This window comes from Melitaea cinxia, chromosome 28 (assembly GCF_905220565.1).
Source record: "Melitaea cinxia chromosome 28, ilMelCinx1.1, whole genome shotgun sequence".
Classification (NCBI taxonomy): Eukaryota; Metazoa; Arthropoda; class Insecta; order Lepidoptera; family Nymphalidae; genus Melitaea; species Melitaea cinxia.
Genome location: NC_059421.1, coordinates 8,964,087 through 8,991,916, shown reverse-complemented (window position 1 = coordinate 8,991,916; position 27,830 = coordinate 8,964,087). Strand labels below are relative to the sequence as shown.

General features: G+C 36.3%; 1 protein-coding gene across 1 annotated transcript; it reads left to right on the top strand.

Moving 5' to 3' along the window:
* Window positions 1-144: 144 nt before the first annotated feature.
* LOC123667633 (RNA polymerase-associated protein Rtf1) lies at window positions 145-26,924 on the top strand. The gene is made up of 19 exons (XM_045601493.1): window positions 145-338; window positions 3,476-3,593; window positions 3,887-4,099; window positions 6,518-6,581; window positions 7,378-7,497; window positions 10,135-10,277; window positions 11,806-11,913; window positions 12,655-12,821; window positions 13,165-13,276; window positions 13,370-13,496; window positions 14,081-14,186; window positions 18,805-18,936; window positions 21,311-21,439; window positions 22,156-22,268; window positions 23,090-23,258; window positions 24,191-24,286; window positions 24,713-24,811; window positions 25,661-25,778; window positions 26,458-26,924. Exons 1-19 carry the CDS (start codon window positions 270-272, stop codon window positions 26,559-26,561), a joined length of 2,307 nt encoding a protein of 768 aa, XP_045457449.1. The 5' UTR covers window positions 145-269; the 3' UTR covers window positions 26,562-26,924.
* Window positions 26,925-27,830: the final 906 nt, after the last annotated feature.

Here is a 27,830-nt window from a genome sequence, read left to right as displayed (position 1 = left end):
TTTATACTACCATTATCAATATGTTTACTTTAATATTAGCTATATTTATCTGATAATTTTACTAAGAAATAGTTCTTATTGTTCTCATAAATTTAAAAGAAAATGTGTAAAATTTTATTTTATTGTAAAAGTCAATCCATTAAGCGGCAACACATGAACACAGTATGTACCGCAGCTATCATTCATCTGTGCTTGTGTAGTTGACGGGTGACTTCGTAACGTAAAGTAAAAAATATCGTAACGTATTTCATAGTTAAAAGTATAACAAAATGGCCAAAAGGAAAAATAAGCCTTTGATAGACTCAGATTCTAGCAGTGAATGTTCAGATTTGGATTCGGTGAGTTAAATTAGCTTATATATTTCATAGGTTATACTGTCTCTCTTAGCATTTTAACGACATTCCTTTTCTATTTTGTTTGCGTATTTAGGCCAAGATCAATGTCTGAAGGATCTAATTATGTCCAATGCGCATTAGAGAAGATGTCTCAAAAGATAATCACATCTTACATTATTTAACGTGCATTATTTACCATCTTGTATCACACAATGTTTTTGTAAAAACCATTTCGTTTTCAATGGCTTCTCCTTAAATGACTCATGAAAAATAAAGAAATGACTGTCCCATAAAACTGTCACCTTTAAAAGGTCGACATCGATCCAGTAATATTGTGTGACATACCTTATTTACTACTGTATGTACTATGAAAATTATTTGCAATTTTTTCTTCTATCAAAAAGTCTCATCTTACATAATACTTTTTGCCTTTCTGTAATATAAAAAGAAAATAAAAACTGCATTTAGATAGTGCTAAAAGTAAATAATTTTTTTTCTTAACCAAATAATTCCAAACATGACAATTTTAGTATTTATAAAATATAATATATCTAATATGTATATTTAGTGTTTGTCCTCTCCACTCAGATATTGGCAAATCCTTCAGGGAGCCAAAGTAAAAGAAGAAGAAGTGTTTGTCCTGTAAAAAATTGATTGTTATATTCTTCTTAAAACTCCATTTTGATTTTCTTAATCTTATATCACTTTTATTAACAAAAAATGAAACAAATAAAAAAATACTTATTTTTTTTTTAAATTGGTAATTAAACCTTTGTAAATGGTATAAAAATCAGAATTAACATTATAATATTATATTCTAATAAATAGTTTAGCAGAAAAAAGCTAAAATGTTATTGGATTAAACTCTGATCTTTCTCCTGTATAGAGGAAGTGGTCTATGTCCAGCAGTGGGACATTACAGGCTAAATCTATCAATAAATGATGTTCATTATGTGTTTAATAATAGAGTGAAAAGTTAAATATAATAATATTTCTTGTACCAAATTTCTTTTGCATTTTGATGCTGTCTTTCATACAAGATAATACTTATTTTGTATTAAAACAGTACATTCTGAATCGGTGGTAGCTTAACTTTTAACGATAATTAAAATTTTAATTTGTAAAATGAAATGATTTCAATATTGAAAAATATTGAAACATTTCTCTCTATAATTTCTATAAATTTAAAAATTAAAAGATTCTTCTAAAAATCATAGATTTTTTTACGTTGGTTACGCTTCAGCCTGTAATATCCCACTACTGGGCATAGGCCTCTTTCCCCGTGTAGGAGAAGGATCAGAGCTTAATCCACCATGCTGCTCCAATGCGGGTTGGCGGATTTCGTTGGTTAATTATTTACAATGGTATATTTGTTACTAATATATAGTATACATTATACTAATATTATATAACTGAAAAGTTTCTTTAAAAGCGATAATCTCAGGAACTACTAGTTTAAATTGAAAAATTGTTTGTTAAATAGGTTATTTTTTTCCCTCAAGCTAACACATGTGAAATCCAAGGCACAGCTAGTATGTTTGGCAAAGATATTTTCTTGTATGAAAGAACATCACAAATAAAATGAACATTATATGATGTTTCTTATTATTATTAGTTTTAAAATATTTAAACATAACCTGTATTCATGATTTAATCACAAATTTTAATTTGTATCTCCTCTCTGTAAAGACTTAACCTGTAATCTGGAACTAATTATACTATAATAAATATCCCAGTGTTCTAACTCGTAAAATTGAGTTCAAATTTGTTGATTCAAGTGATTAGTCTTCAAGAATTAATTCATTTAGAATTAATAAGAGTATTTAGTTTAAGTTTTCAGTATAGGTTATAGAATGTACTATAAAAAAGTGTGTTTGTGTGTGCAACACCTTAGAAGTGAAACTTCTGAAAAGTCATATGAAGGGTGTTGCAATTTTTTTCTATCAACTATGATATGTGAAAATAGTCATAAGGGCCATCTCCTATACATTTGTGTTTCTTTCTCTATGGTGATGCATTTTCGTTTCATCAAGTTTTTCAAATCACGACTCTAACGAAGTTTCACTTCAAAAAAAAATTTGTATGATATATTCAACTTGATCCTGTTAGTTTTATTATTGTAACCAAGAATTCAAACTTTTTCATGCATTTAAGTTCAGTCATAATGTTCAATTCCCAGATCCTAGTAATAGCTTTTTAATTTACTTCCAAATAATTGTGTTTGCTCGCAAATGAAAAAAAAACCGACTTCAATTACATCGACAAGTAATACAACGTAGATCGACGAAAAAATAGTCAAGCAACTACGCGTTATCAAAGATTACTCAAAAAGTAGTTATCAGATCTCGATAAAATTTATATGTGACCATATCATAAACATCAGCTTTCGACTAAATTAAAAATCATCAAAATCGGTACACCCAGTAAAAAGTTATTACGGATTTTCAAGAGTTTCCCTCGATTTCTCTGGGATCCCATCATCAGATCCTGGTTTCCTTATCACGGTACCAAACTAGGGATATCCCCTTTCCAACAAAAAAAAGAATTATCAAAATCGGTACATCCAGTAGAAAGTTATGCGGTATAATACAACGTAGGTCGACGAAAAAAGCGTCAAGTAAAAACGCATTATTAGATATAACTCGAAAAGTAGTTGTTAGATCTCAAATAAATTTAAATGGGACCAATTGGCACACACCACCTTTCGATTAAAACAAAATTTGTCGAAATCGGTCTACCCGGTCAAAAATACAGTCGAATTGAGAACCTCCTCCTTTTTTGGAAGTCGGTTAAAAAGGAGGAGGTTCTCAATTCAACTATTATTTTATATGTATGTTACCTCAGCCCTTTTTACTGGGTGGACAGATTTCGAAGTTTATTTTTAATCGAAAGGTGGTGCTTGTCATGTGGTCCCATTTAAATTTAATCGAGATCTGACGAGTTGTTCTTTTAATTATCTCTAATAATGCGTGTTTACTTAACTATTTTTTTGCCAACCTATGTTGTGTTACTGGTCGATCTAATTGAAGTTGGGGTTTTTCATATGCGAGCAAACATAATTATTTAGAGACCACTTTAGTACAAGAAGTTGTAGCTCAGATCTAAACTCGTAATTATAGTCATTTTTACTTTTTTTCCAGCAATTTCTAAATTTGGCTAAGAAGAAAAAAAAATCAGACGATTCTCCTCCACAAACGAAATCAAAAAGCAAATCTTCAGACAGCGAATCAGATTGGGACGAAGATGACAAGAAAAATGGTAAGAATTATTCTTAACTTGGTTAAGTCTGTGAGAGCAACCAAATGTTGAAGTGTTAAATATTATAGTAATGTTAAATCTACCAGAGACTAAATATATTTTTGTTCTTACAATAAGATGTACATACCTGCCTGTAACATTCTAGGCGCTATTTAGCTTCTCAATTTGAAACTTAATGATCAATATTCAATTAAACTGCATTTATTTGATAGTTTGCAAGTCAGGATAATGTCTGTCAGCTTATTCAGAGTAAATAAATAATAAAATGGTCTATAATAAAACATACTTTTCAGACAAATCATCATCCTCCTCTGGCTCAGAATCAAATAGTGATGCAAGAAGTGATACTTCCAAAAAGAAAGAGCCGGCAAAAACAACTAGAAAGAGTTCCTCAGACCATTCAGACGATAAAAAAAAGGTGGAACCAAAGAGAAACGAAGTGAGAAAGAGTACGGATAGTGCTGGATCAGGGAAAAAGAAGGATACATACAGTGAGCCGGAAGAAGGTTAGTTTGTGTTATTTTCTAGAAGAATAAATAGATATACAGATGAATCGTTTTATTTTTGGTGTTTTTTGAGTATTTTTGATGTTATACTTCATTTGGCGAGTTAGGGAAAAATGATGAGAGTTAATTTTTACGATGCGCGCGCACATCGTCACAAAAAAACCGACACCTGAAGTTAGCTAGTCAACGAAGGAGAAGTTAGCAACGTGAAGTTGAAGCCAATGAAGTATAACTCCTTACGTGCGTACATAATTACATGCAACACTTTTTTCTACTTTATTTATTAGGGTCTTAAAAATGTACTTCTCAATTTTCAACAACAATTCTAACACTACTAGATTTTAGTAACGCTTTTAACGCGGTGGATCACGATTTTTTACTCGCTCTAATATCTCGAATTAACATCTCTGACGTTGCCCTTCAGTGGTTTTCTTCGTATCTTTGGGGACGCAAGCAAGCGATATGCATTGGCTCTAAGCGTTCTGATGGTGCGACGTTGCTGCGGGCGTTCCTCAGGATGAAATTCTCTCCCCACTACTATTCTCACTGTTCATTAATTCTATCACTTCTATACTTTCCTGTCAGTACCACCTTTACGCTGATGACTTGCAGCTTTATGTAAATAGCATCGACCGTCTTGATGATACCATTGCTAAGCTTAATGGTGATCTTTTGCGTATCTCGGTCTGGACCAAAAATTTTGGAATTAATGTCAGTCCCTCTAAATGTCAGACTTTGATTGTTGGGGGTTCTCGTCAACTGTCAAAAATTCAACAACCTACACCTCTCTCACCTCTTTTTCAATAACGTGGTTAACCCGTTTTCCTCTAAGGTTAAGGATTTGGGTGTGACTTTGGATTGCTCTCTCAGTTGGGCAGATCAGGTTAGTGAGATATCTCGTAGGTTTTATGCATTCTTTAATTCTATCTTGCGCTTTAAAAATTTTCTTTCCACAAAGGCAAAGATTGATTTAGTAAATTATTTTCTTTTTAACCGACTTCCAAAAAAGGAGGAGGTTCTCAATTCGACTGTATTTTTTTTTTTTTTTTTTTTTTTTTTATGTATGTTACATCAGAACTTTTGCCCGTGTGGACCGATTTCGACAAATTTTGTTTTAATCGAAAGGTGGTGTGTGCCAATTGGTCCCATTTAAATTTATTTGAGATCTAACAACTACTTTTCGAGTTATATCTAATAATGTGTTTTTACTTGACGCTTTTTTCGTCGACCTACGTTGTATTATACCGCATAACTTTCTACTGGATGTACCGATTTTGATAATTCTTTTTTTGTTGGAAAGGGGATATCCCTAGTTTAGTACTGTGATAAGGAAACTAGGATCTGATGATGGGATCCCAGAGGAATCGAGGGAAACTCTCGAAAATCCGTAATAACTTTTTACTGGGTGTACCGATTTTGATAATTTTTAATTTAATCGAAAGCTGATGTTTATCATGTGGTCACATATAAATATCATCGAGATCTGATAAGAACTTTTTGAGTAATCTTTAATAACGCGTAGTTGCTTGACAATTTTTCGTCGATCTACGTTGTATTACTTGTCGATGTAATTGAAGTCGGTTTTTTTTTCGTTTGCGAGCAAACACAATTATACTTATTATTGATTACGGCGATGCTTGCTACCCTGACTTAAGCGAGGAGCTCCTGATAAAGTTGCAAAGACTGCAAAATACTTGCATTCGCTTCATTTATGGGCTGCACAAATACGACCATATTTCGTCCTACCGGTCTCAACTGCAACGGATGCCGATTAAAGAAAGGCGAAAATTGAGAATTCTTTGTATAGAAATGAGAATCCCAATTGACTAATCACCGGATACTGAGAGGGCGCTGTACAGTAATTGATACTCAGACTCCTCATCATCATCATTACAGCCTATACAGTCCCCTGCTGGACATAGGCCTCCACAAGTTTACGTCAAAAATAACGTGAACTCGATACTCAGACTCCTCATCATCATCATTACAGCCTATACAGTCCTCTGCTGGACATACGCCTCCTCAAGTTTACGTCATAAATAACGTGAACTCGTGTGTTTTGCCCATAGTCACCACGCTGGGCAGGCGGGTTGGTGACCGCAGGGCTGGCTTTGTTTGCCCGTCTTCGGCCTGTGTATTTCAAAGCCAGCAGTTGGATGGTTATCCCGTCACCGGTCGGCTTTTTAAGTTCCAAGGTCGTAGCGGAACTGTGTTCTCTTAATCGCCTCTTACGCGAAACCCACGGGAAAAGAGGGGGTTGCTATATTCTTTAGTACTGTAGCCACACAGTACTCAGACTCCTAAATGTCGACAATAGTTGCCAATAAATACCATATACCAATTATCACAAAGTTATAAGATATGGCGTCATCATAATTTTACATATGTTATTGTGCTAATTATCAAATCTATTCGCAGGAGAAGTATCATCTCATTCATCAGACAATGATTCCATAGATTCAGAGGAAGAATTTGATGATGGGTAAGTAAACATATTATAATATAATTAATCATATCAATAAGTCATCCTTGGAATTTGATTGGAAGTAAAAATTCCACATAATTACGCATAAGATCTATTTTTATTTTTCCAATCTTATTGTAAGTAAATACTTCATTTAAAGCTATATTACTATCAAGGAAAAAGGAGAAAGCTCGGATTTACTCGCGACAAATTAGCTGTCTGCGGACTTACTGGACTGATTTTGACAACATTTCCACTGACAAATATCAGCAGTTCTTTGTTTGGTTTAATCTAAAGAAATGGGAGATATTATTTTTAGCAAAATAAAAACTTATATATTAGCAGAATCACAACTAATTACGCTAGCTGTCTCAGTCTGGCTGGTGGATATATGAACAATTGCTATATATGTCAAGAAGGGAAGGCCCTTCTTGACAAATATGGCAATTGTCCACAATCCTTACCTAAACTCAAATCTTGTCCAAATCATTGGTCTAATGAACTAAAGGACGATCACATCTTGCGATTGGCAAATAATTACTATAAAAGAGGATTCTTGTGTTGTAATTATTATTATTAATTTGCTGATCAGCCTTTGTACAGTCTTTCGAACTATAAAAAGCATGAAATCTAAATAATCGTATGTTTTACGAATTTATCCAATTTTCTGCAGAATTTTCCTAATTTTTATTTCCATAACCTTATACAAAGTATTAGAAAAATTAATAAAAAATTAGCTAGATTGAGTCAAGTTTCGAACTTAGCAATACATGTATCGATTCATTTCAATTTATATAGATGTGTTTTTCAACAGTTACGATGAAAATCTAATGGGGGATGAAGAAGACAGAGCCAGACTTGCCGCGATGTCGGAGAAAGAGAGAGAGCAGGAGATATTCAAACGCATAGAGAGAAGAGACTTGATGAAGACTCGGTAAGAGATATTTGACTAAAATATTTATTAAATTTGTAAAACTTTAAAAAGCTATATATAATAATTAATTAACGTTGTGTATACCATACTGCTAACAGCTCATAAAAGTCCAATGTCCTATTTAGGCGAAAGTGTTATTCAGAGTTAAAAAGAATCAAGACCTCAATAAGTCCTAACGTTATCACTTCACTTCAGCCTATCGCAGTCCACTGCTGAACATAGGTCTCCCCAAATTCGCGACATACATCCCGGTTTTCCGCAATCCTCACCCAGCCTACACCAACAATCCCAACGCTATAGTGATGTATATTACTCAAGACATAGAAGGATAAGAGGTTAATCCGCCACGCTGCGCCAATGCAGATGGGTGGATATATTCCCTACTATGAGTAACGATCACTAATTCTACCAAGACACTGAGGACCAATGAAAAAATACATATGCTGGAAGAAGAGATAGACAGGATAAAGTTAAAGTAAAGCATTATAAGATTATCCATAGTCCGAAGACAGGGGGTAATCCTAAAATCCGGTTGCTCTATCACCGGGAGGGCGAACATCTGTCCCAATGTGGTGTCAGGTTTTTTCTTCACAAGCATGTGTGTCGGCAAGGATAACGTACCTTATACTCCAGAATATCAAATCAGTATTCGTTGAAGGTTATACAGGTATATGCGCTGACCTCGATACACCCAGATGGTGAGGTTAGAGGATATGAGTATATCAGTAGAGCCGTACATCCCTCAAAGACTCATTTCACGCTGGTGATAGGTGATTTTAATGCAAGACTGGGTTCGCGAGACGGCGACCTTGGCGACCGTGCCCTTTGGGTGCGGACAACGGAACCACCGAGGCCACTTGCTTGATAACTTGATGAACTCCTTCTTCACGTGGAAGCCACAACGCAAGTGGACTTAGATAAGCCCTCACGATGCAACAAAAAGCGAAATAGACTCATTTTTCATTCTTGGAGACAAACGGCACATATTGAATGATCTCCGTAATCAGGAAGCTCAAAACCGTGAGCGATGGTCACCGAATGGTAAAAAACACATAAAATATAAAGCTTGAACGGTCACGCCTAATAAGGTCCATGCTCCGACCAACACCTGTCCAAATTCAGGGCTCCGAGAACATTTAGCTGGAGTTTCGAAATCGTTTTGCGGACCTAGAAGAATGTTGAAGAAGGAAGTTTTTTGAGATCAGTGGTAAACCAATAAACAGATCTCTTGCAGAAGACGACGTGATCTTCGTGCTCACAATGCGAAGCGCATCAAGATCGTAATTGAGCAGAACCAGGGCTACCAAAGTGTCCAAGGGATCTGAATATTGGGCAAAGCCAATTGACGAGACTGAACACGGGGTCTAGTATAGTTTCGTCTAAACCTGAAGTTCAGAGAGAAATTAGGTAGGTAGTAGTTATTAGGAAGAGAGGTACTACGGACGGTTATATACATCTTCAAAAGCTCCCATTCCCAAAGTGACACGAGAGCTGAATTGACCGGACGATATTCCGGATGTCAGTCTGTATGAAATTAAAGGACTCTTAGCTAACTAAAAAACAAAAAAGCACGGGGATATGATGGTATCTCAACAGAGCTGCTAAAAGCCGGAGGCAAACCCCTTCTAGTGGCGCTCCAAAAGCTCTTCGATACCGTCATCAGTAAAAGAACTACCCCGGAGGCGTGGGGCAGAAGCGTAGAGCTTTGGACTTCAAAAAGAGTCACAGAACCATTTTTTAAAGAACTATAGACCCGTCGCGCTTCTGAACCACGTCCATAAGTTGTTTTTGAGGGTCCTAACTAATCGCATTTCTCGCAGGCTAAACGACTTTCAGCCTCCCGAACAAGTCGGATTCCGAAAAGGTAATAGTACTATGGACCACATACATACGCTGCGGCCGGTTATACAGCCATAATCTGCCGCAATGTATTACGTATTTGGACTATGAGAAAGTTTTCTATCGAGACCTGGGTGGTGCTAGAGTCTCCAGCGGTGCTACATTGACTACCGGTACATTGAGGTGTTGAAGTGCTTATACAAAGCCGCAACCAAGACAGTCCGAGAACACGAAGGAAGTACTGAACTTATTCCACTGCAGCGCGTAGTTCGACAGAGGGGTGTTATATCTTCTCGTCCAAAATACCTCAGTGCTTGAAGACAAATTGTTTGACTAGTGTGTTGCCAGTGATGACCTACGGCGCTGAGACGTAGTCTTTACCGTTGGCCTTTTCTATAGGCTCAAGGTCGCTCAGCAAGCGATGTAAAGAGCTATGCTTGGTATTTCTCGGTCACGCAACAGACTTCGGAATGATGAAATCCGTAGACGAACGAAAGTCACCGACATAGCTCTCAAAATCTGCAAGCTGAAGTGGCAATGAGCAGGCCATATGCAAGAAGAACCGATGACCAATGGACAAGGAAGGTTCTGGAATGGCGACCACGCCTCGGCAATAGCACAGGCCGACTTTAAGAAGATAGGGGGAAGCCACTGGATTCAGAGGGCGCAGGACCGGACAGAGTTTTGAACTATAGGCCTATGGCCAGTAGTGGACTGTTAAGGGCTGATGGTGGTGGTGGTGGTTAATTCCAAATTTAAATTAAAAACTAACAGTCGCGTTCGTTATTGAAATCGTAGATGGGAAATAGAAAGGAAGCTCCGGCTGGCGCGGCGCTCGGCGGCAGAGCGCGGCGCCTCGCCCGGCGAGCTGGCGCGGCGCCGGGAGGCCAGGAGGCGCCGCCGCGAGCTGCGCCAGGCGCGGCGCCGCGGGCCGCGTGCGGGTGAGTGGGGACACGGGGGCCGAGCGGGGGGCGGGGGCATTGGTAGTGGGGCGGTGTGTGTGTGCGAGGGAGACAGAGCGAATTGAGCTTGTTGTGCGATTAAATTAAGAATAGGAATGACCTTGCGCCATCTTGTGACGACATAGACGCTCTTATAAACCAGTTAGCAAAAAAGGCAATATATAAAGGCAATATTATAGGGTTGGCAAGAAAAATATGGGTAAAAAATTAAAATGGTTATTGAAAAAAATCTATGAAATGAAATGAAAATATTTATTTCGCCGTAAGGTGAAGAAAGTGTTTGAATATTTTTTTTTATGTGTATTTGTTTATGTATTTCATTAAATTATGTAGATTAAGAAAATTATTTATTTAAACTTTTTTACAAACTGTACTTTTCAAGTAAAAATTTCGATTTCGAGGTCATTGTTGTTCCTATTCATAGTTTGATTGCATAGTATGGCGAGGGGGGTTAGCGGGATGGGGATATAGTATACTATAGGGAGAGGTGCGAGTGCGAGCGAAACAGATTATGTGAACTTAGAGTGAGTGTAGAAGAGTTCCGTCTGCTATAGGTGCCAAAAGAAGCGAGTAAGTGAGACGGAGATAGTTTGTATTGGAATAACATTTGGGTGCGAATGACATGGGTGGATGGAAATTGAGCGCATCGTGATCGTGGGTTTTGTAGATTAGACTGCCATAGCGATATTAGTAGACGCCGTCAGTGAGCGAGAGGAGAATAGTTTGTAATGTGAGTGAGTGATATGCATATGTGAGTGAGATGATAGGTGATGTTGGATTGTCTAATGGCCAGTTTCAATACTCTATCTATCTCTAAATTTGCTTACTAGCGATAGATTTTTGACACAATTTATATGGAGTTAACGTCAAAATTCTATCTCTAGTAAGCAAATTTAGAGATAGATAAAGTATTGAGACTGGCCATAAATATGAGCGACACTGTGGATGAAAAGTATATGAATATGAGAGCTTAGGTGTGAATAGGTGAGCTCGAAGAATTGCTTTAACTGACTTCAAAAAAAGAAAGAGGTTCTCAATTCAACTGGTTTTTTTTTTTATGTATGTTACCTTAGAACTTTTTACTGGGGCACCGATTTTAATATTTTTTTTTTTTTTATAAATCACAATCTAATACTTGTCATTTAGTCCCATTTAAATATCATCGAGATAGAATGAGTACGTTTTGAGTAATCTTTGTAGACGCGTGAGTGTGCCTGTTCACATGTTAAGTATTTTGTCGCAACGCCATCTATCGGAATCAAGTAAAACTACTTCATCGACTAAATGATGTCATATAGCCACTTCTACTATAACGCAGTTAGCTGAATTATCCACTAGAGGGCAGTTTTATTCTTTATAAATATATTTGAGCGTTTAAGTTTTTTGCTTGACTATTTTTTTGTCAATGTAATTAAACTCGATTAATTCTTCGTTTGCAAGCAAACACAGTTATTCTTAACTATGAGTTGTATTTTTTTTTTTATACTGACTGACTAAAATTATGAAGTTGCAGTTGCAGCGGAGGCGGAAAAGGAAGAACCGAAGGAGCCTGAAAAGGAAAAAGAACAACCACCAGAGAGTCCCGGTGAAATCCAAGACGACTCTAAGGACGCGGGTAAAAAAAATTGCAGCTTAATACACAATTACAACCACTGATTTTTCTCAAAATAATTCAAACTCTTTCTATGTGTAGTTTTTTCTTATTGGAACTGTACATAACATTTTCGACAACTTTTTTTTATACCATGAAAGTGGCAAATAAGGTTACGGTCCGCTTGATGGAAAGCGAATACCGTACGTAAACTTTGGACACTATTTCATCGTTACATACGCGTTGCCGATCCTCCCCCCCCCCTCCCCCCAGGACCTCTGGTCTTCCTACTCACCACAGGAACACGAGATTAGTTGAGAGCAGTAATATTATACTGCGAGTTTCTGTAAGGCCTCTCTTCCCGTGGGTGTCGTAAGAGGCGACTAAGGGATAACAAGGTTCCCCAACCACCTTGGAACTTAAGAAGCCGATCGATGGCGGGATAACCATCCAACTGCTGGCTTTGAAATACACAGGCCGAAGACGGGCAGCAGTGTCATCGGTGCGACAAAGCCAGCCCTGCGGTCACCAACCCGCCTGCCCAGCGTGGTGACTATGGGCAAAACACATGAGTTCACGTTATTTTTGGCGTAAACTTGTGGAGGCCTATGTCCAGCAGTGGACTGTATAGGCTGTAATGATAATGATTTCTGTAAGGTCGAGGCACTACCCTAGTCGGGCTGCTCCAGATTTTGAGTAGAACTTATCTGCTGCTGAATCTGATAGAACTTTGTTAATAACTTTTTTTTTTCTAAACACCCTCAGAACGTTCAACATCCCCACTTTTTGGTGCGAAGACAGAGCGAAAACGTAACGTCGATGATCGTCGAGTAAATGCCATGGCGGCCTTGAGGGCACAGAGGGACGCGAGAGCCACGAGAGTAGAAACCGAGCAACGAAAGAAGGCCGAATTACAGCGCAAGGAGGATGATGTAAGTATTATAAGGGGTCATCCGTAAATTTCGTCACACGAATTTCACGATTTTTTGGACTCCTCACCCGTCCTAGTCAAAGCTGGTCATGATGAGACCCAGGTGACGTCACATTTTTTGCAATTTTACATCTATAAATTCATATTAAACTTGAACGTCGTAACTCTCTCTCTTTCTATCTTCACTAACTTATATTTCCCTTTCTACATCCGTTCGTCTCGCCCGAACACACTTTTTCGTAACGCTCTCGCCACACATTCACCAGCTTACCCCCCAAGTCAAGCGTTCGTAAAGAAGTTTTACTTCGAAAAACTCAACGTCATAACCTTTTTTTCTTGTTCAGGATCCCGACGCAGAAATAATTGGCGGTACGAGTAAACAGAGCGTCAAGTTAAAGGCTTCAGACATTTACTCGGACGACTCCGGGTCGGATTCCGATGATAACAAGTCACAAGGTGAGTCCTTGAACTCTTAAGGGTCCCATCACTTCTCAATTTTTTTCGTCTATGTTCACACAACTTCTCAATTTTTTCGTCTATGTTCTTCAGGCCGACGAAGTTCATCGAGTTCTTCATCGTCAGATACAGAGGAAGTGGAGAAGAAGAGAGAAAGAGAAGAAGTGGAAGTTAAATACGCAGATACAAGGGATCAGATCAACAAACTTAGATTAAGCAGGTATGTCAATAATGGTATAGGCCTCTTTCGCCATGTCAGAGAAGGGTCAGAGCTTAGTCTACCTGCTCCACTGTGGGTGGCCTCACTGTTATGGGTATCAATCGCTACCAGGTATTTATGATAACAACCAGGACCGACGGCTTAACGATATCTCTGACAACGATATGGCAATAAGTTTTCTTATGTAACTTAAAGCTCTTCACTGGTTGATAACGGTTATCTAGAAGATAAGTTACTGATATGATGATCAAAATTAACAACCAACGGTCATAAAATTGTGTGTCTGAAATAGATCAAACTTAGTTTATGCATGACATCTTGGCATGTGTTTGTATTTTTTGTTTGTTACCTCATAACTTTTTGTTGTCTGTTCCGTTTTTGATCCTTTGGTGAGTAAAGTGAAGAGCTCCTGGACAGAGTTGTGGGTAGGGTCGGCAACACAGTACTGCTCCGGGTGTTCCAGGCGTCTGGGCTACGCCATTCACCGACCCAGTTGAATAAAAGAAAGTCATATATCAGGTGGCCTTATCACCTAACCGGGCCCTTGAATTGCCAGACATCTTATGCTAATATTTTTGTTTCAGATTTAAATTAGAACGACTTGTACATTTGCCGTTCTTCTCGCGAGTGGTTCAGGGCTGTTTCGTCCGTATTGGAATTGGAAATAATAACGGCAACCCGGTCTATAGGGTGAGGCTTGTTTATTTGTAAAATAATAAATATCTTAAAGCACACACACGATCGTCTGCTCCATACATAAATAAATTTATAAATACCTATATTACACCCAGACTCAGGCGGGTAACGAAGCCGCAACCCGCGGAACAGAAAGCACTACAAACTGCGCCAATGAGCTAGTCGAATAATAATAAAATAATAAATGTAATAATAGTCAAACTTTTTCTTCATTTGTGTTGCCTTCAAAGGCGCTGTGACGTCGACATTATACAGAGTATCAAAATCAATAATGACTTTAAGACGATCGTAATTTAACAAATTAAAATTATTTGAGTAACTGCATGGTTTCTTGTCGATTCTTCTCTGCATAATTCTATTCGATGCTAGTTTCACTTTTAACGATAGTTAATTCTTTATATTTAACAAATGAAGTATTAATAAAATCTTCGATATTTCCACAATAAATAATAGAATCAAAAACAGCGTACTCGTAGCAAGATATAAAGTAATTATAATTAATAATAGATTTAAAACATATATTATTAAGAAAAATTCAAAATACAATTTCTTAACATCTATCAAAAATATTATTTTATAAAAAACTAGCCGTGCTCGCGACATCGTCCGCGTAGAATTTAACAAAAAGTTATTATTCACTTCGCAAAGTGATAAAATAAATAAATTTCTGAAATAAAAAAAGCCTAAGTTACTCCTTGTCACATCAGCTATCTGCCAGTGAAAGTCACGTCAAAATCGGTCCCGCCGTTTCAGAGATTAACCGGAACAAACAGACAGATAGACAAAAATTGTAAAAAAATGTTATTTCGGTATATGTACCGTGTATACATCCATGTGCATCTAGTAGGAAGCTTTTATTTTAATATTACAAACAGACACTCCAATTTTTAATCTTCATTACCTAATCTTGTTGTCTGGGTTAGTTTGAATTAAACTTATCTACAGTGCGTTCAACGAGCCGAGATACCAAATGTAAACAAACCAAATGCGGGATCATTAAACTATGCAGGGTTTTGTAACCTTTTTTTTACTTTCACAAATTTTTTAAATGTAAAATATATTTATATTTTGATAATTACTGAATTAAATATAATTAATTAAATATAATTATGTATTCAAGATTTGATACTTCTTAAATAATAATTATCGAAATATAAAAATCATCCCGATTGCTTCAGGACACGAAATGAAATAAAAATAAACAATACAAAATCAAAGGGCCGTCCGCGGTTCGATTGTTTTCAAGGCCAGCTAAAATATCGTTCGACATTGCAGAGAGACGTGCAGCAGATAGCAAACACACAAGATAGAAAGAGATAGACTATATTTTGTTTGTTCCGCCGTCGCACGAAAGAATGATGGCCTTTGTTTACATTTGGTATCTCTTCTCGTTGAACAGACTTTAGTAATAAATGTGACCGTTAGACTTCCTGCACACGATGCCGTCACCGCGCCGTCGCCGCGCCGACGCCGCGCAATTACACTGTAGATACGAGTCGCGCGAAGCCCGCCACCGCGTCGCCGCCGCGCCGCCACCGCGCGCGTTCCCCTCCCTCCTTGTTTGTTTGATTCATTCCATTACCGGCCGCGTCGTGCACGTGCGTGAACTTGTTAATTAATTACCATGGATAGTTTTGATTACGAAACGTTTATAAGTTTAGTGGAGGACAGAGAAGTGTTATGGGACAAAACTTTGGAAATATATAAAGACAAGCGTAAAAGTTTAAAAGCTTGGTTTGAGATCTGCCATATAATGAATGAGAACTTTGCAGACCTACCCGATACGGAGAAAAATAAATACGGTAAGTATCTTTTTACAAAATTTTATTTATTCTTGTTAATGTATTTCTATCTAGTGAGGCCAAACGAAAAAATATATAAGTAGCTGACTTAAAGGAAGTTTGGGACAAGACACGATCAGTATGTTTTTTATTTAAATCGTAATGCAACAGTGTATTATATAGTGTGTGGATAGTATATCTCGTAAGCAATTTCGTGTGGTAGGTACCTACATTAAACAAGCAATCACTTGCTACTAGTAGTTAGTGATGGGACTCGAGCCGTGTTTCACTCGAGTTACTCGAGTAGTTTTGTTTTTACTCCCACTCGAGTCATATTTTTGATGACTCGGATTACGTGTGACTCGAATGATTCACTCGAAAAAAAAAATACTCGAGTCTCATCTTTACTCGAGTGACACTCGAGTAAATCGGTTTTCACTGGCGAGTGACTTGAGTGAAAAAAAGTCACTCGAGTCCCATCACTACTAGTAGTAGCTTGAGTATTCCCGCTAGATAGAAACATGTTTCGCATACATATTAACAATAATTATTTTGCCATGGTACACTGCCATATTCAGAATTAAAATACTCCTTATATTTGTCACGTATTTCATTAGCTGTTGTAGGAACCATTTCTGTTGAATCAAATGGCAAAAACTCCTCTAATTCACACCCGCTTAGAGATTCTTGGACCCCTTTTACGCCCTCCTCTTTGTGTATAAAATTTTGCAGTAAACAACAAGCTTTCACAACATCAACAGCCAAATCCAATGACACATTTAAAGGTCGATGAAAAATTCGCCACTTATTGGCCAGTATCCCAAAGGTGCATTCTACATATCGTCTCGCTCTTGTTAACCGATAATTAAAAACGGATTTTTCTGCATCAAGCATTTGACTATTATATGGGCGCAGTAAATTCTGATGTAATGCAAATGCTTCATCACCTACGAATACATATGGCAAGGCAATGTTGGTATTAGGTAAGGAAGTAGGTCCTGGCAAGTTCAAAGTATTGTTAATCATGTTGTGCCAGAAAGCTGTGTCTTTAAAAACACCTGAATCACAATCCTTTCCATAAGCACCGACACTGATATAAATAAAGTTGTAGTCACTATCGGCGACTGCCATTAATAGAATCGAGAAGTAATGTTTGTAGTTCAAAAACATCGATCCACTTTTATTTGGTTTTATTACTCTGATGTGCTTTCCATCTACAGCACCGACACAATGAGGGAAATTAGCAGACACTTCAAATTTATTTGCTATTTCTAGCCAATCGTTTATACATGGCATTTTCATATATTTTGGGTAAAGTTCAGACCATATTAGAGAACACACTTCTCGTATGATTACGCTTAAAGTTGATTTTCCCATTCTAAAACGATATTCAAGATCGGCTAATGAAGTTCCGGTTGCTAAATACCTGCAATCGAAAAAAACATTACAATAATAAAATGGATTATTAATATTAATTATTTCAGGTAAACTAATATCTCAGAAATGGAAGAATATAAGGGATGCGTGGATGAAATGCGACAAAAAGATACGTGAATCGAAATCTGGATCAGGTGCAAAACCAGTACATAAATATCAATATTATGATAATTTACAATTTTTGAAAAAAATTACCCCACAGCCAACCCAATCTGGATCAAACATGCCGGAAGAAAACAAATCTGAAGTTACTAATGTCAACAAAAGAAAGAAAAACGAAGAATTAAATCCTGTAGATAAGAAAATGATTAAGTTTATGGAAACGTTAGAAAAAGATGACGATAGTAGAATGATGTCTTTTTTTAAAGGTATAGCTCCTACCGTGGAACGCTTCAAAGACGAAGATATTGTTGAATTCCAGTACCAAGTATTGAATATTATAAGAAATATCCAATATAAAAATAGTTATAGCGCTCCACATCATTCACGCACAGCAGGCGCAATGGACACCCCGGCACACTACGGTTACAATACTAATGCTGGACCCAGTACGAGAGTTCAATCACAGGCTTCGAATTATAGCATTGAAAACGATTCATTACAAAGCATTCCAAGTCCATCTACTTCAAGCTTGATTGATTTTGATTTTTCTACATTACATCAGAATAATTAAATATATATTATATTTATTTTATTTACCTCAATGTAACAACCAATCTCTCCTTAGCAGATATACTTGCTCGCATATTTGTATTTGTGTGTTGCAGTTTATTCTTAAATAAATCTAATAATTTATCAAATGTCTTGTAATTCATTTGAAAATAATCACAAAATTTGGCCTCGTCTTTTCGGAGATCTTCGTAAAGTGTATGAAATTCACCAAATTGCTCCCGTGCCGACAGCATAGGATGAACCCACAACTTTCTAACTCGACGTTCTTTTTGCCATTTTCTATACATATAGTAGGCAAGCACAAATTTCTTTTTTTTCATTATATAAGACATGTTTGCGTCACGTGCGATCTCGCGGCGTGCACGTTCGTACGCGGCCGGTAATGGAATGAATCAAACAAACAAGGAGTTAGGGGAACGCGCGCGGTGGCGGCGCGGCGGCGACGCGGTGGCGGGCTTCGCGCGACTCGTATCTACAGTGTAATTGCGCGGCGTCGGCGCGGCGACGGCGCGGTGACGGCATCGTGTGCAGGAATCCTTAATTATAAATGTCGCTGCTTAGCGATTAAATCATACGAAGTTATAATTATGATAACTTTATACAGTTTAAAGGTATTTTTAAAAATCTGTGTATTTATTATTTAGAACTTATCAACAAATACATTAAATACACAATAATGTATGATTTATATTTCTGTGTGGTAATGTTCACAAATATTTCAGATAGCGGAAATAATAGACGTATACGAAACGGCGAAAGTATACAATTTAGGTAACACGAGAACAAACAAAGGATTCAAACTACGTCACGGTACACAGGACAGAGTGTTCCGATTGGAGTTTGTCAGTAATCAGGTGAATATTATATCCATCAATTCAGCCAGAAGTAACTGAGGTAGGGCACAGCAGGAATTTCCTGCTCAAAATATGGAGCAGCCCGACTGGGGTAGTTCCTCGACCTTACAGAAGATCACAGCTGAATAATACTGTTTTCAAGCAGTATTGTGTTCCTGTTGGTGAGTAAGGTGACCAGAGCTCCTGGGGGGGGGGTTGGGTCGGCAACGCGCTTGCGATGCTTCTGGTGTTGCAGGCGTCTATAAGCTACGGTAATCGCCTACCATCAGGTGAGCCGTACGCTTGTTTACCGAACTAGTGATATAAAAAAAAAGCCTATTGCAGTCCACTGTTCCCCATAGTCACCACGCTGGGCAGGCGGGTTGGTGACCGCAGTACTGGCTTTGTCGCACCGAAGACGCTGCTGCCCGTCTTCGGCCTGTGTATTTCAAAGCCAGCAGTTGGATGGTTATCCCGCCACCGGTCGGCTTTTTAAGTTCCAAGGTGGTAGCGGAACTGTGTTATCCCTTAGTCGCTGCTTATAACACCCATGGGAAAAGGGGAGGTGGCTATATTCTTTACTGCCGTAACCACAAAGCAAAATATATTATTATTTACAATAAACTAGCTGTGCCGTGCGGTTTCATCCGCGAAAAAAAACGTATTAAAATGTTATATAGCCTTTATCGGTAAATGGACCATCGAACACAGAGAATTTTTGTTATTATAATATTAGTACATATACGATTAATACGATAATAGTAGTTTATGCAACTGTCATATAATGAAGGGTATTAAAACACGAGTGTGAGTTTATGAAACGAGCGCAGCGAGTTTCATAATAGTAACGAGTGTTTTAATACCCGTGTTATATGCAGTTGCATACACTACTTTATCTTCACTAATGCAATTAATCAAACAACAAGAGTAAAAGCTGACAATAGTTTATTTATAATAATTGTTCAAAGGACAATGCCCATTTTCTATGAAGCCGTGCTCCGGTACGTGCTTTGACGTGTTCAGACAATTCATATATTTAAGTATCCTTTATTAATTGAAAATATATTTTTAATAATATTCTAAAATTGATGAAATCCGTAGTTTATACTTTAATTAAAAAAGATATTTTATTTGTATTCAGTTTTGTGCTGTCAAAACATATTAAATATAAATACCAAGTCGGAAACGCAACTATAGAAATAAACGCTTTTTTTTTTAATTAAATTATAAACCCCAACACGACCAGAAAATTGACATATTAAAGTTTTCTTTATTAATTAAAACTAGATTTTTAATAATAGTCTAAAAGTGATCAAAGCCGTGTTTTATAGTTTAATTAAAAAAAAGCATTTGTTTGTATGGTTGCTATGACGACTTGCTATTTATAATTAATCTATTTTGACATAAGAAACGCGGAATACAAATAAAATATTAAATTAAATTCACGCGTACGTGTATTGTCACAGTGATTTTGCCGCCATTAAAATCTAACCAATGAGAGCGCAGCTGCGCGCATGCGCGCGATGTTATAATGAGATTTTACGATATCGATGTGGATATTATACCATCATGTGAAATTGCTTAAATTGAGTGTTTTGTTGTCTGCGCTATAACAGTAGTAATTATAAGTCAAGTATTGGAAACATAAGTAGAATGTTACAACATTAGTGTAGAAAAATACGATTTTGAAGTAAAACTTCTTTACGCGCGCTTGACTTGGGGAGTAAGCTGGTGAATGCGTGACGAGAGCGTTACGAAAAGTGTGATCGTGCGAGGCGAACGGAAGTTTAGAGGGAGATATAAGTTAGATGGAGCTATAGAAGTTTTACTTTAGTCGTGTTGTCTAAAGAACACTCGTTTTTTGTTTTTTTAATATACAGACAGTGGTCTGTTTCTAAAGTAGACAACTTGATGTCTGAGTTATAGGTAACACGCTGATGTAGGTAATTTTTTTCGTGATAATAATATGTAATCAGTAGTTTTATATACTATATGTATACTATTATATATGTATTATAATAATTATTTAATAATTAATTTTATTATTTTAACTAAAGCGTTAGAACAAGTCGCATATTTAGATTATAATACCCATTCTTATATCGCAGTTTAATGGAAGTACACCAGTTTAATAAAACTTTGTATATAAGATCAAGGGCCTATTTCATCAGTTGTGGACGGTATCCAACAGATTTTTAGTATTTTAATCTTCTTTACTATTGAGTTCCAATTAATTATGAGATTTTTATATTCGGAAATATGCCAGATCCTAACGGTCTATTCTACGTCTAGTCCTCTGGTCCTAAAGCCTATTCGTAACTTATGTGCAGGATAAATTTGGTCCACCCTAATTAGTGTCAATGCTGTTAACTTTAAGATTTGTTTGTTCTTATAGGAGTTCACAGACAACGAATTCCAGAAATGGCATAGAGCTATAAAGGAAGCAAATAAAAAGCCTCCCACGATGGACTTCGTCAGAAATAAAATAACAGAGGTCAAGGACGCGCTCATGTATGAATTTAAGGTAATTTATAATTCATTTTCTTTTTTACGTATTGTTGGTGACTTTTTAGAGGCTATGTGTAATAATAATATGAATTTACTCAGTAACCAGAAAAGAGTGAAAGGAGAAAATAGTGAATAGTAAAAATGAAAGAAAAAGAGCTGGTGTAATGTTCCCCAAAAGTGGAATGTCAATCAGTTGTCTTCTAACTAATACTTTGTAACTGATATTCAGTGACATCCGGTCGGTCCCGGTTTCTATCATAAATTGTCCCGGTTGCTATCATAAATACCTGATAGTGATCGTTACTCATAGTAGGGAATATATCCGCCAGCCCGCATTGGAGCAGCGTGGTGGATTAAGCTCTGATCCTTCTCCTACATGGGGAAAGAGGCCTATATACCCAGCAGTTAGATGATACAGGATGAATTGATTCACAGACATTCTAAATTTTTAATTTAAAATAAATAATAAATTACAATATAAATTTTAAGATTACCGTATAAGACTGGCTACATTGCCTAAGTTTGTAATGTGATTAATATTACTGTTTTTGCAACCATGATTCCTTGTCATTTCTTCAAGTTTTGGTTTTTTCTGTTTCTTGATTGCACAATTTTCACCTTTTGCGAAATTATTGATTTCATTTCATTCACCTTTAGATTTACGTTTAGGCTTAAGGATTATATATTATATAGTTATATAGATTTATACAGATTTTTTTAAATTTTTCACAGGAAGAGGATATAGAAAAAATAGTAGCAGAAAAAGAAAGGTTTAGGTCACATCCGACAAACTACGCCATGAAGAAAACACAATTAATGAAGGAACGCGACGTTGCTCAGCTACGGTGAGGCCCTTTTTTATTGATCACTGAATTTTTGCTATATGCTAGCCCATCGACGGCAATTTCGTTGGCCTGTTTTTTTTTTTTTTAATTCTTAATAGCTGCGTTCCACTAAGCGTCTGCAACGCCCAGAAATCCCATTCTATCGTTCCACCTAAAGTCCATGGCCGTCACGAGCACTCACTCGACGTAATAGATGACGTCAGTGTTCGCAAACATATCGCCCACAAAATATAGGTGGGTCAAAGTTGGCTTTCATTAAAACATGGCGGTAATTTTAAAAACAACTGTCAATGTCAAATTGTGAATGTTATCTCTCATTCGATTTTTCAAAAACGCAACGATTAATTCCTGGGGATCCATGTTGAATTAAGTTTTACTCCAATCCTCGCGAAATATTGACATACAACCCTCACAGCTGCATTTTCTCACCATGCCGCTATATTGCGAGCACACAGCTGACACCAGACACTTGACAGCGCCCAAATTCCACTTATAAAATTCGCCTACAAGTACAACGCCCGCGGCGTTTTTTACTTTAGTGGAACGGCAATTTCAGCGGTCGTGATCAATGGCGTTGTTGGCCTTAAGTGGAACGCGCCCAATATCTATTAAAAATATACCAATGTTTACGTAAGCATAGGGGGTTGTAGTAGGGTTTTGCTGACTATCGCTGACAAAAGGGGGAAGGGGGTTAAAAATTACTAAAATTCTGCTTACTTGAATGACCCCTATAAGGAAAGAGCATTATTAAGTTACTCACTTAGTGACAGACGGCCAAGAATGTATGTAAATTATATTAATCAATAATGAATTAATTTCAGTGGCGATGAAGAATTAGTAGCAGACCTGAACGCTAAGCTACAGGAGCTAGAGGAGAGAGCGAGTGCCCTGGACAAAACTAGGACATCCTCCATACAAAGTATCTCGTACATTAACAACAGGAATAGGAAACTCAACGTTGAGACCGCTGAGCGGGCTATTATGGAAGAGGTGATTTATATAATTCGATTCAGACTGTAACATTCCACTGCACGGCATAAGTCTCTTAATCCATCTAGGAGAAGGGATCAGAGCTTAATCCAGCACGCTGCTCCAATGCGGGTTGGCGGATATATTCCCTACTATGAGTAACGATCGCTATCAGGTGTATATGATATCAACCGGGACCGACAACTTAACGTGCTCTCCGAGGCACGGTGGGGAGACCCACGGATATATTTATTTTATTATATAGAGTGTTCGAGTCCTAGCTGCGTTCTTTCAAATGGGTGGTTCTGTAGGGGCTCTAGATCTGTTCAATGTGAAAAAATTCCTTGTCCTTTTTTAAATTTTACTTAATTTAAATAGCTGAGCTATTATAATAGATTCGTTCCGCATAATACGTTACGTGATCGCGTAAGTACAGCTATAATTTATAATGAAAAACATTCTACTTGAAAAGCAATACGTTGCGATGTGCCGTTCTTTGGTTTTATGCGGCAGTTAGTAGTGATATTTCACTTTTTCGACGTTTTTTTAGTGCTAAGAAAAATAGCATTAGACGGTTATGCAGTACCTCTGCATGCCAGAGTAGCTCGTATATTAAGATGTATGATGAATTATACCGAGTGTTACCATTATTTCTATACAAACAAAATTTATTATTTGCAAGTTATTTAGTCTGAATTTTATTTAATTTTTTTTTTCTTTTTTTTTACGCATACATAGATTTATTCTTACATTTTTATATGTCTTAAAAATGATGTTTACTGTTTTTTGTGTGAAGTAATGAAAATTGTATTTTCTAGTTTATCAATATAATAATACAAGCAATACTTATAATACAAAAAAAAAATGTATTTAAAGTTTTGATATCTATGTAATTAAATTAGTTAAATAGTTTCTTGGTATATTTTCAGTATTATAATTAATAATTATTTCAGGTGAAAGCGAATAAAGGAAAGAAAACGGACGATCCGTTCACAAGGCGGCACACAAAACCTGTGATGAACTTCAAGTCTCAAGGGACTAGGTCTCAGGTATGTTACGTAAACCATTCAAATATTCTTTATAAATAAGGCAGAAAATTACGATACAATTCACCCTGTAATATCCCACTGCTGAGCATTGGCCTCTTTCTCGTTTTCGTTGACGGATATGTTACTACTTATATACTATGAGTAACGATCAATTAACTATTTTTTTATTATATATACTTCAATATAAACTGACATTACATGTCCTGTCCTGCAAACTGTTAAATTTTAAATAATTTTCTGAAATTTTACAATTTTTTGTACAATTTTCTAATTTTTAATCCATTAAAACCCACTACAAAGTATTTGAAAACTTGAAAAAGATTTTTTTCGATGAATATTGGCAATTCATCATTATTTATATAGAATATTCAATTTAAAAGTAATATAATATCATAGAGTAATATGTAAAATATTTCTTCGTTTTAGGAGTTAGCGAAGAACGAACAAGAGGCTGCCATAGAACAAAAACAGAAAGAGGAAGAAGAGAAGATTAATAAAGAAAAGCAGGAGAGAGAGAGATTAGCGGTGAGTTGGTCTTTATATTCTGACACACGAGGGCTTTTATAGTAAAATTTCTTTACGCACACTCGACTTACGGATCAAGCTGGTGAATGCTTGACGAGAGCGTTACAAAACTTGTGATCGGATGAGGTTAACGGAGCAAGAGAGGTGCGAGCACACATTTTCTTTCTCTCATATACAAGTAAAATTTAGCCACCCCCTCTCTTCCCGTGGGTGTCGTAAGAGGCGACTAAGGGATAACAAGGTTCCACAACCACCTTGGAACTTAAGAAGCCGACCGATGGCGGGATAACCATCGAACTGCTGGCTTTGAAATACACAGGCCGAAGACGGGCAGCAGCGTCTTCGGTGCGACAAAGCCAGTACTGCGGTCACCAACCCGCCTGCCCAGCGTGGTGACTATGGGCAAAACACATGAGTTCACGTTATTTTTGGCGTGAACTTGTGGAGGCCTATGTCCAGCAGTGGACTGTATAGGCTGTAATGATGATATACAAGTAACGTTTCGTATATCTGAGACACAGTGCTATATGCTATGCATATTGCTATAGAAGTTTTTCTACAGTGGTGTGGTTCAAAGCTCAGTTAAAAACTCGTTATTTTTAATCAATAACCAAGCATTAGTTTGCAATCTTGTGCGTTAACTATTCTCTCAACTTGAAAGATTACTTTTGGTAAGTCCTATAAGCAGTGTCGTAATTTTTTTACACCGTTCCTCTCAGGTCTCTTCTCATATTCTTGCAAAGAAATTGCTTGGATTGTTGTTATTTATAAATATACAATATAGTTTTTGATGTCATGTTTTTAACTAAACACTTAGAAAAGTCTAATGAATCATAATTTAATTTCCAGCAACAGCAGTCTGAAGCGGAGACGGCTAAGAAAGATAAGACTGCCCCCATAGACAGCAGTAGCTTGTACTCACTGCACGACTTTGATATCAACATCGAGATAGACCTGCCCGTGCCCAGTGAGTATACACACACACACATTCACATACACATAGACATACCCTGTCTACTTATATATATATTTATATGATTGCAGTGGCAAACAAGCATACATCCTTTCTGATGGCAAGCGGTCACCGTAATCTGTATTCACTTGCAACACAAGCGTGTTGCTGATCCTACTCCTAAACCCCCCTGGGAGGTCACGTCACCTTACTCACCGCAGGAATACAACACTGCTTGAAATCAGTTTTATTTAGCTGTGTTTAGCTTCTATAAGGTCGAGGTACTTCCGTAAGATAATTTCGTGCTGTGCCCTAATTCTGAAAAGAAAATTGAATTATCTCAGATTTTCTTCAGTAACATTATTCAGCAAGCGCGAAATGAAAGTCATGTATGAATCCCCGAGACGGCAGTGACGATCTTTTGATTTTATATGAAAAATAGCTGACTGAGCGAACTTCGTACTGCATTATTTTTTTAATTTTGCTATAAAATTCGCGTTCATCAATCGAAAGAAAAATATAGTCTATATTTTGATTTGGACGAAGTTACATATTTATATATTGTGCAATAGTTTATTAAAATTGGTCCATTAGTTTCGGATTAGCTAGGACAAATATGGAGACGACAGATTTTTTTTTGCAATAATATTTAATTTTCGATTCTACAAATGATTAATATATTTTAATTTTACAGAAGCAGTAACATCTCAGTCTAAGCAATTAATCAAAGTAAAGGAGTCCGGTCCTAAGAGATCGCTCAATTTGGAAGAATACAAAAAGAGGCACGGCCTCATTTGAGTGTTGGACACTGTGTATGGACAAAAATCATTAACGTTTAAGCTATCAATACTTTGATATATAAACTACTAGCTTTGCCCTGTGGTTAATATGAGGATAAAACGTACTATAATATAGCCTATTACCTTCATCGGTACATGGACTATCCAACAAGAAATTAATTTTTCAGTTTGAATCTGGATCCTTAGATTAGCGTTTGCAAACAAACTTTTCAGCTTTATTTATATTACATAGTACATGATTGTATATTTATTAAAAATTTAATGTCTACGGAGATTTTGTGCTGATACATTTATGTTCATTACAACCTGTAATCATTAAAAATATTAATTTTTAATTTCAATTATACTATGCAAAATATTATATAGTTTTTTATTTTTTTCAGTATTTTGATGTTGTACAAATAAAAGTATTTTGTAAACAATACTCCTTTTACTGCAAGAATCGTAGTTTTTTTTTAATTATAAATTGTGTCCGATACGTGAATGGATTTCACTCCTTAATGATTAATGTGACTTTTTAAAATATATTCAATTGTTTCTCGCAAGAGGTGTTGCCGGTAAAAAGTCAATATCAAGGCAGGTCAGCGTTACTGTATCACATGATTTCAAATCCCATATTATATTAATATCACTGGCTTTATACACTTTTTTAAGGAGTAAATAGAAATTTTCTCCTTTAAATAGAAATTTTGATTGAATATATAAACACATATTTTATTGTAAACCGGAAAAAGATATGTATGAAGGAAAAACATAAACATGTATAAAAAGCTGTCTTATCACTAAAAACAATATTTGTGTCTAAATTCTAGGGCATGTCATTGTACCTATAGTAAAGATACATTAAAATTAATGTTTTTGAATCTATGATTATAATATTTAGGTATTATTTCTTTTGTATAATTGGTTTTATGTTATTTTTGTTTAATCTTCATCAATACAACCTTATAAATTGTTTAAATATGCCATTTTTGAATCCATGTATCAAATTTAATAAACAAGTTAAAAATATTGTTTGCTCTGTCTTGCCTTTTTTAATTTCTCATCCTAATATATCTCTTTTTTGTTTATCGTGTTCTTACTACATAATATTTCTTTAATTCTCTTTTAATAATCATTCTTAATATTTTTTATTACTATTTTACTCTGTACAACTTCATTAATTTCCTCAATATTGTTTATTCAAAATAATTTAAAAATAAAGGAACAAAAATTGAATGCATTCAAACTTTTAATTGCAATAAGCAGTATTTTATAGCAATTGAAA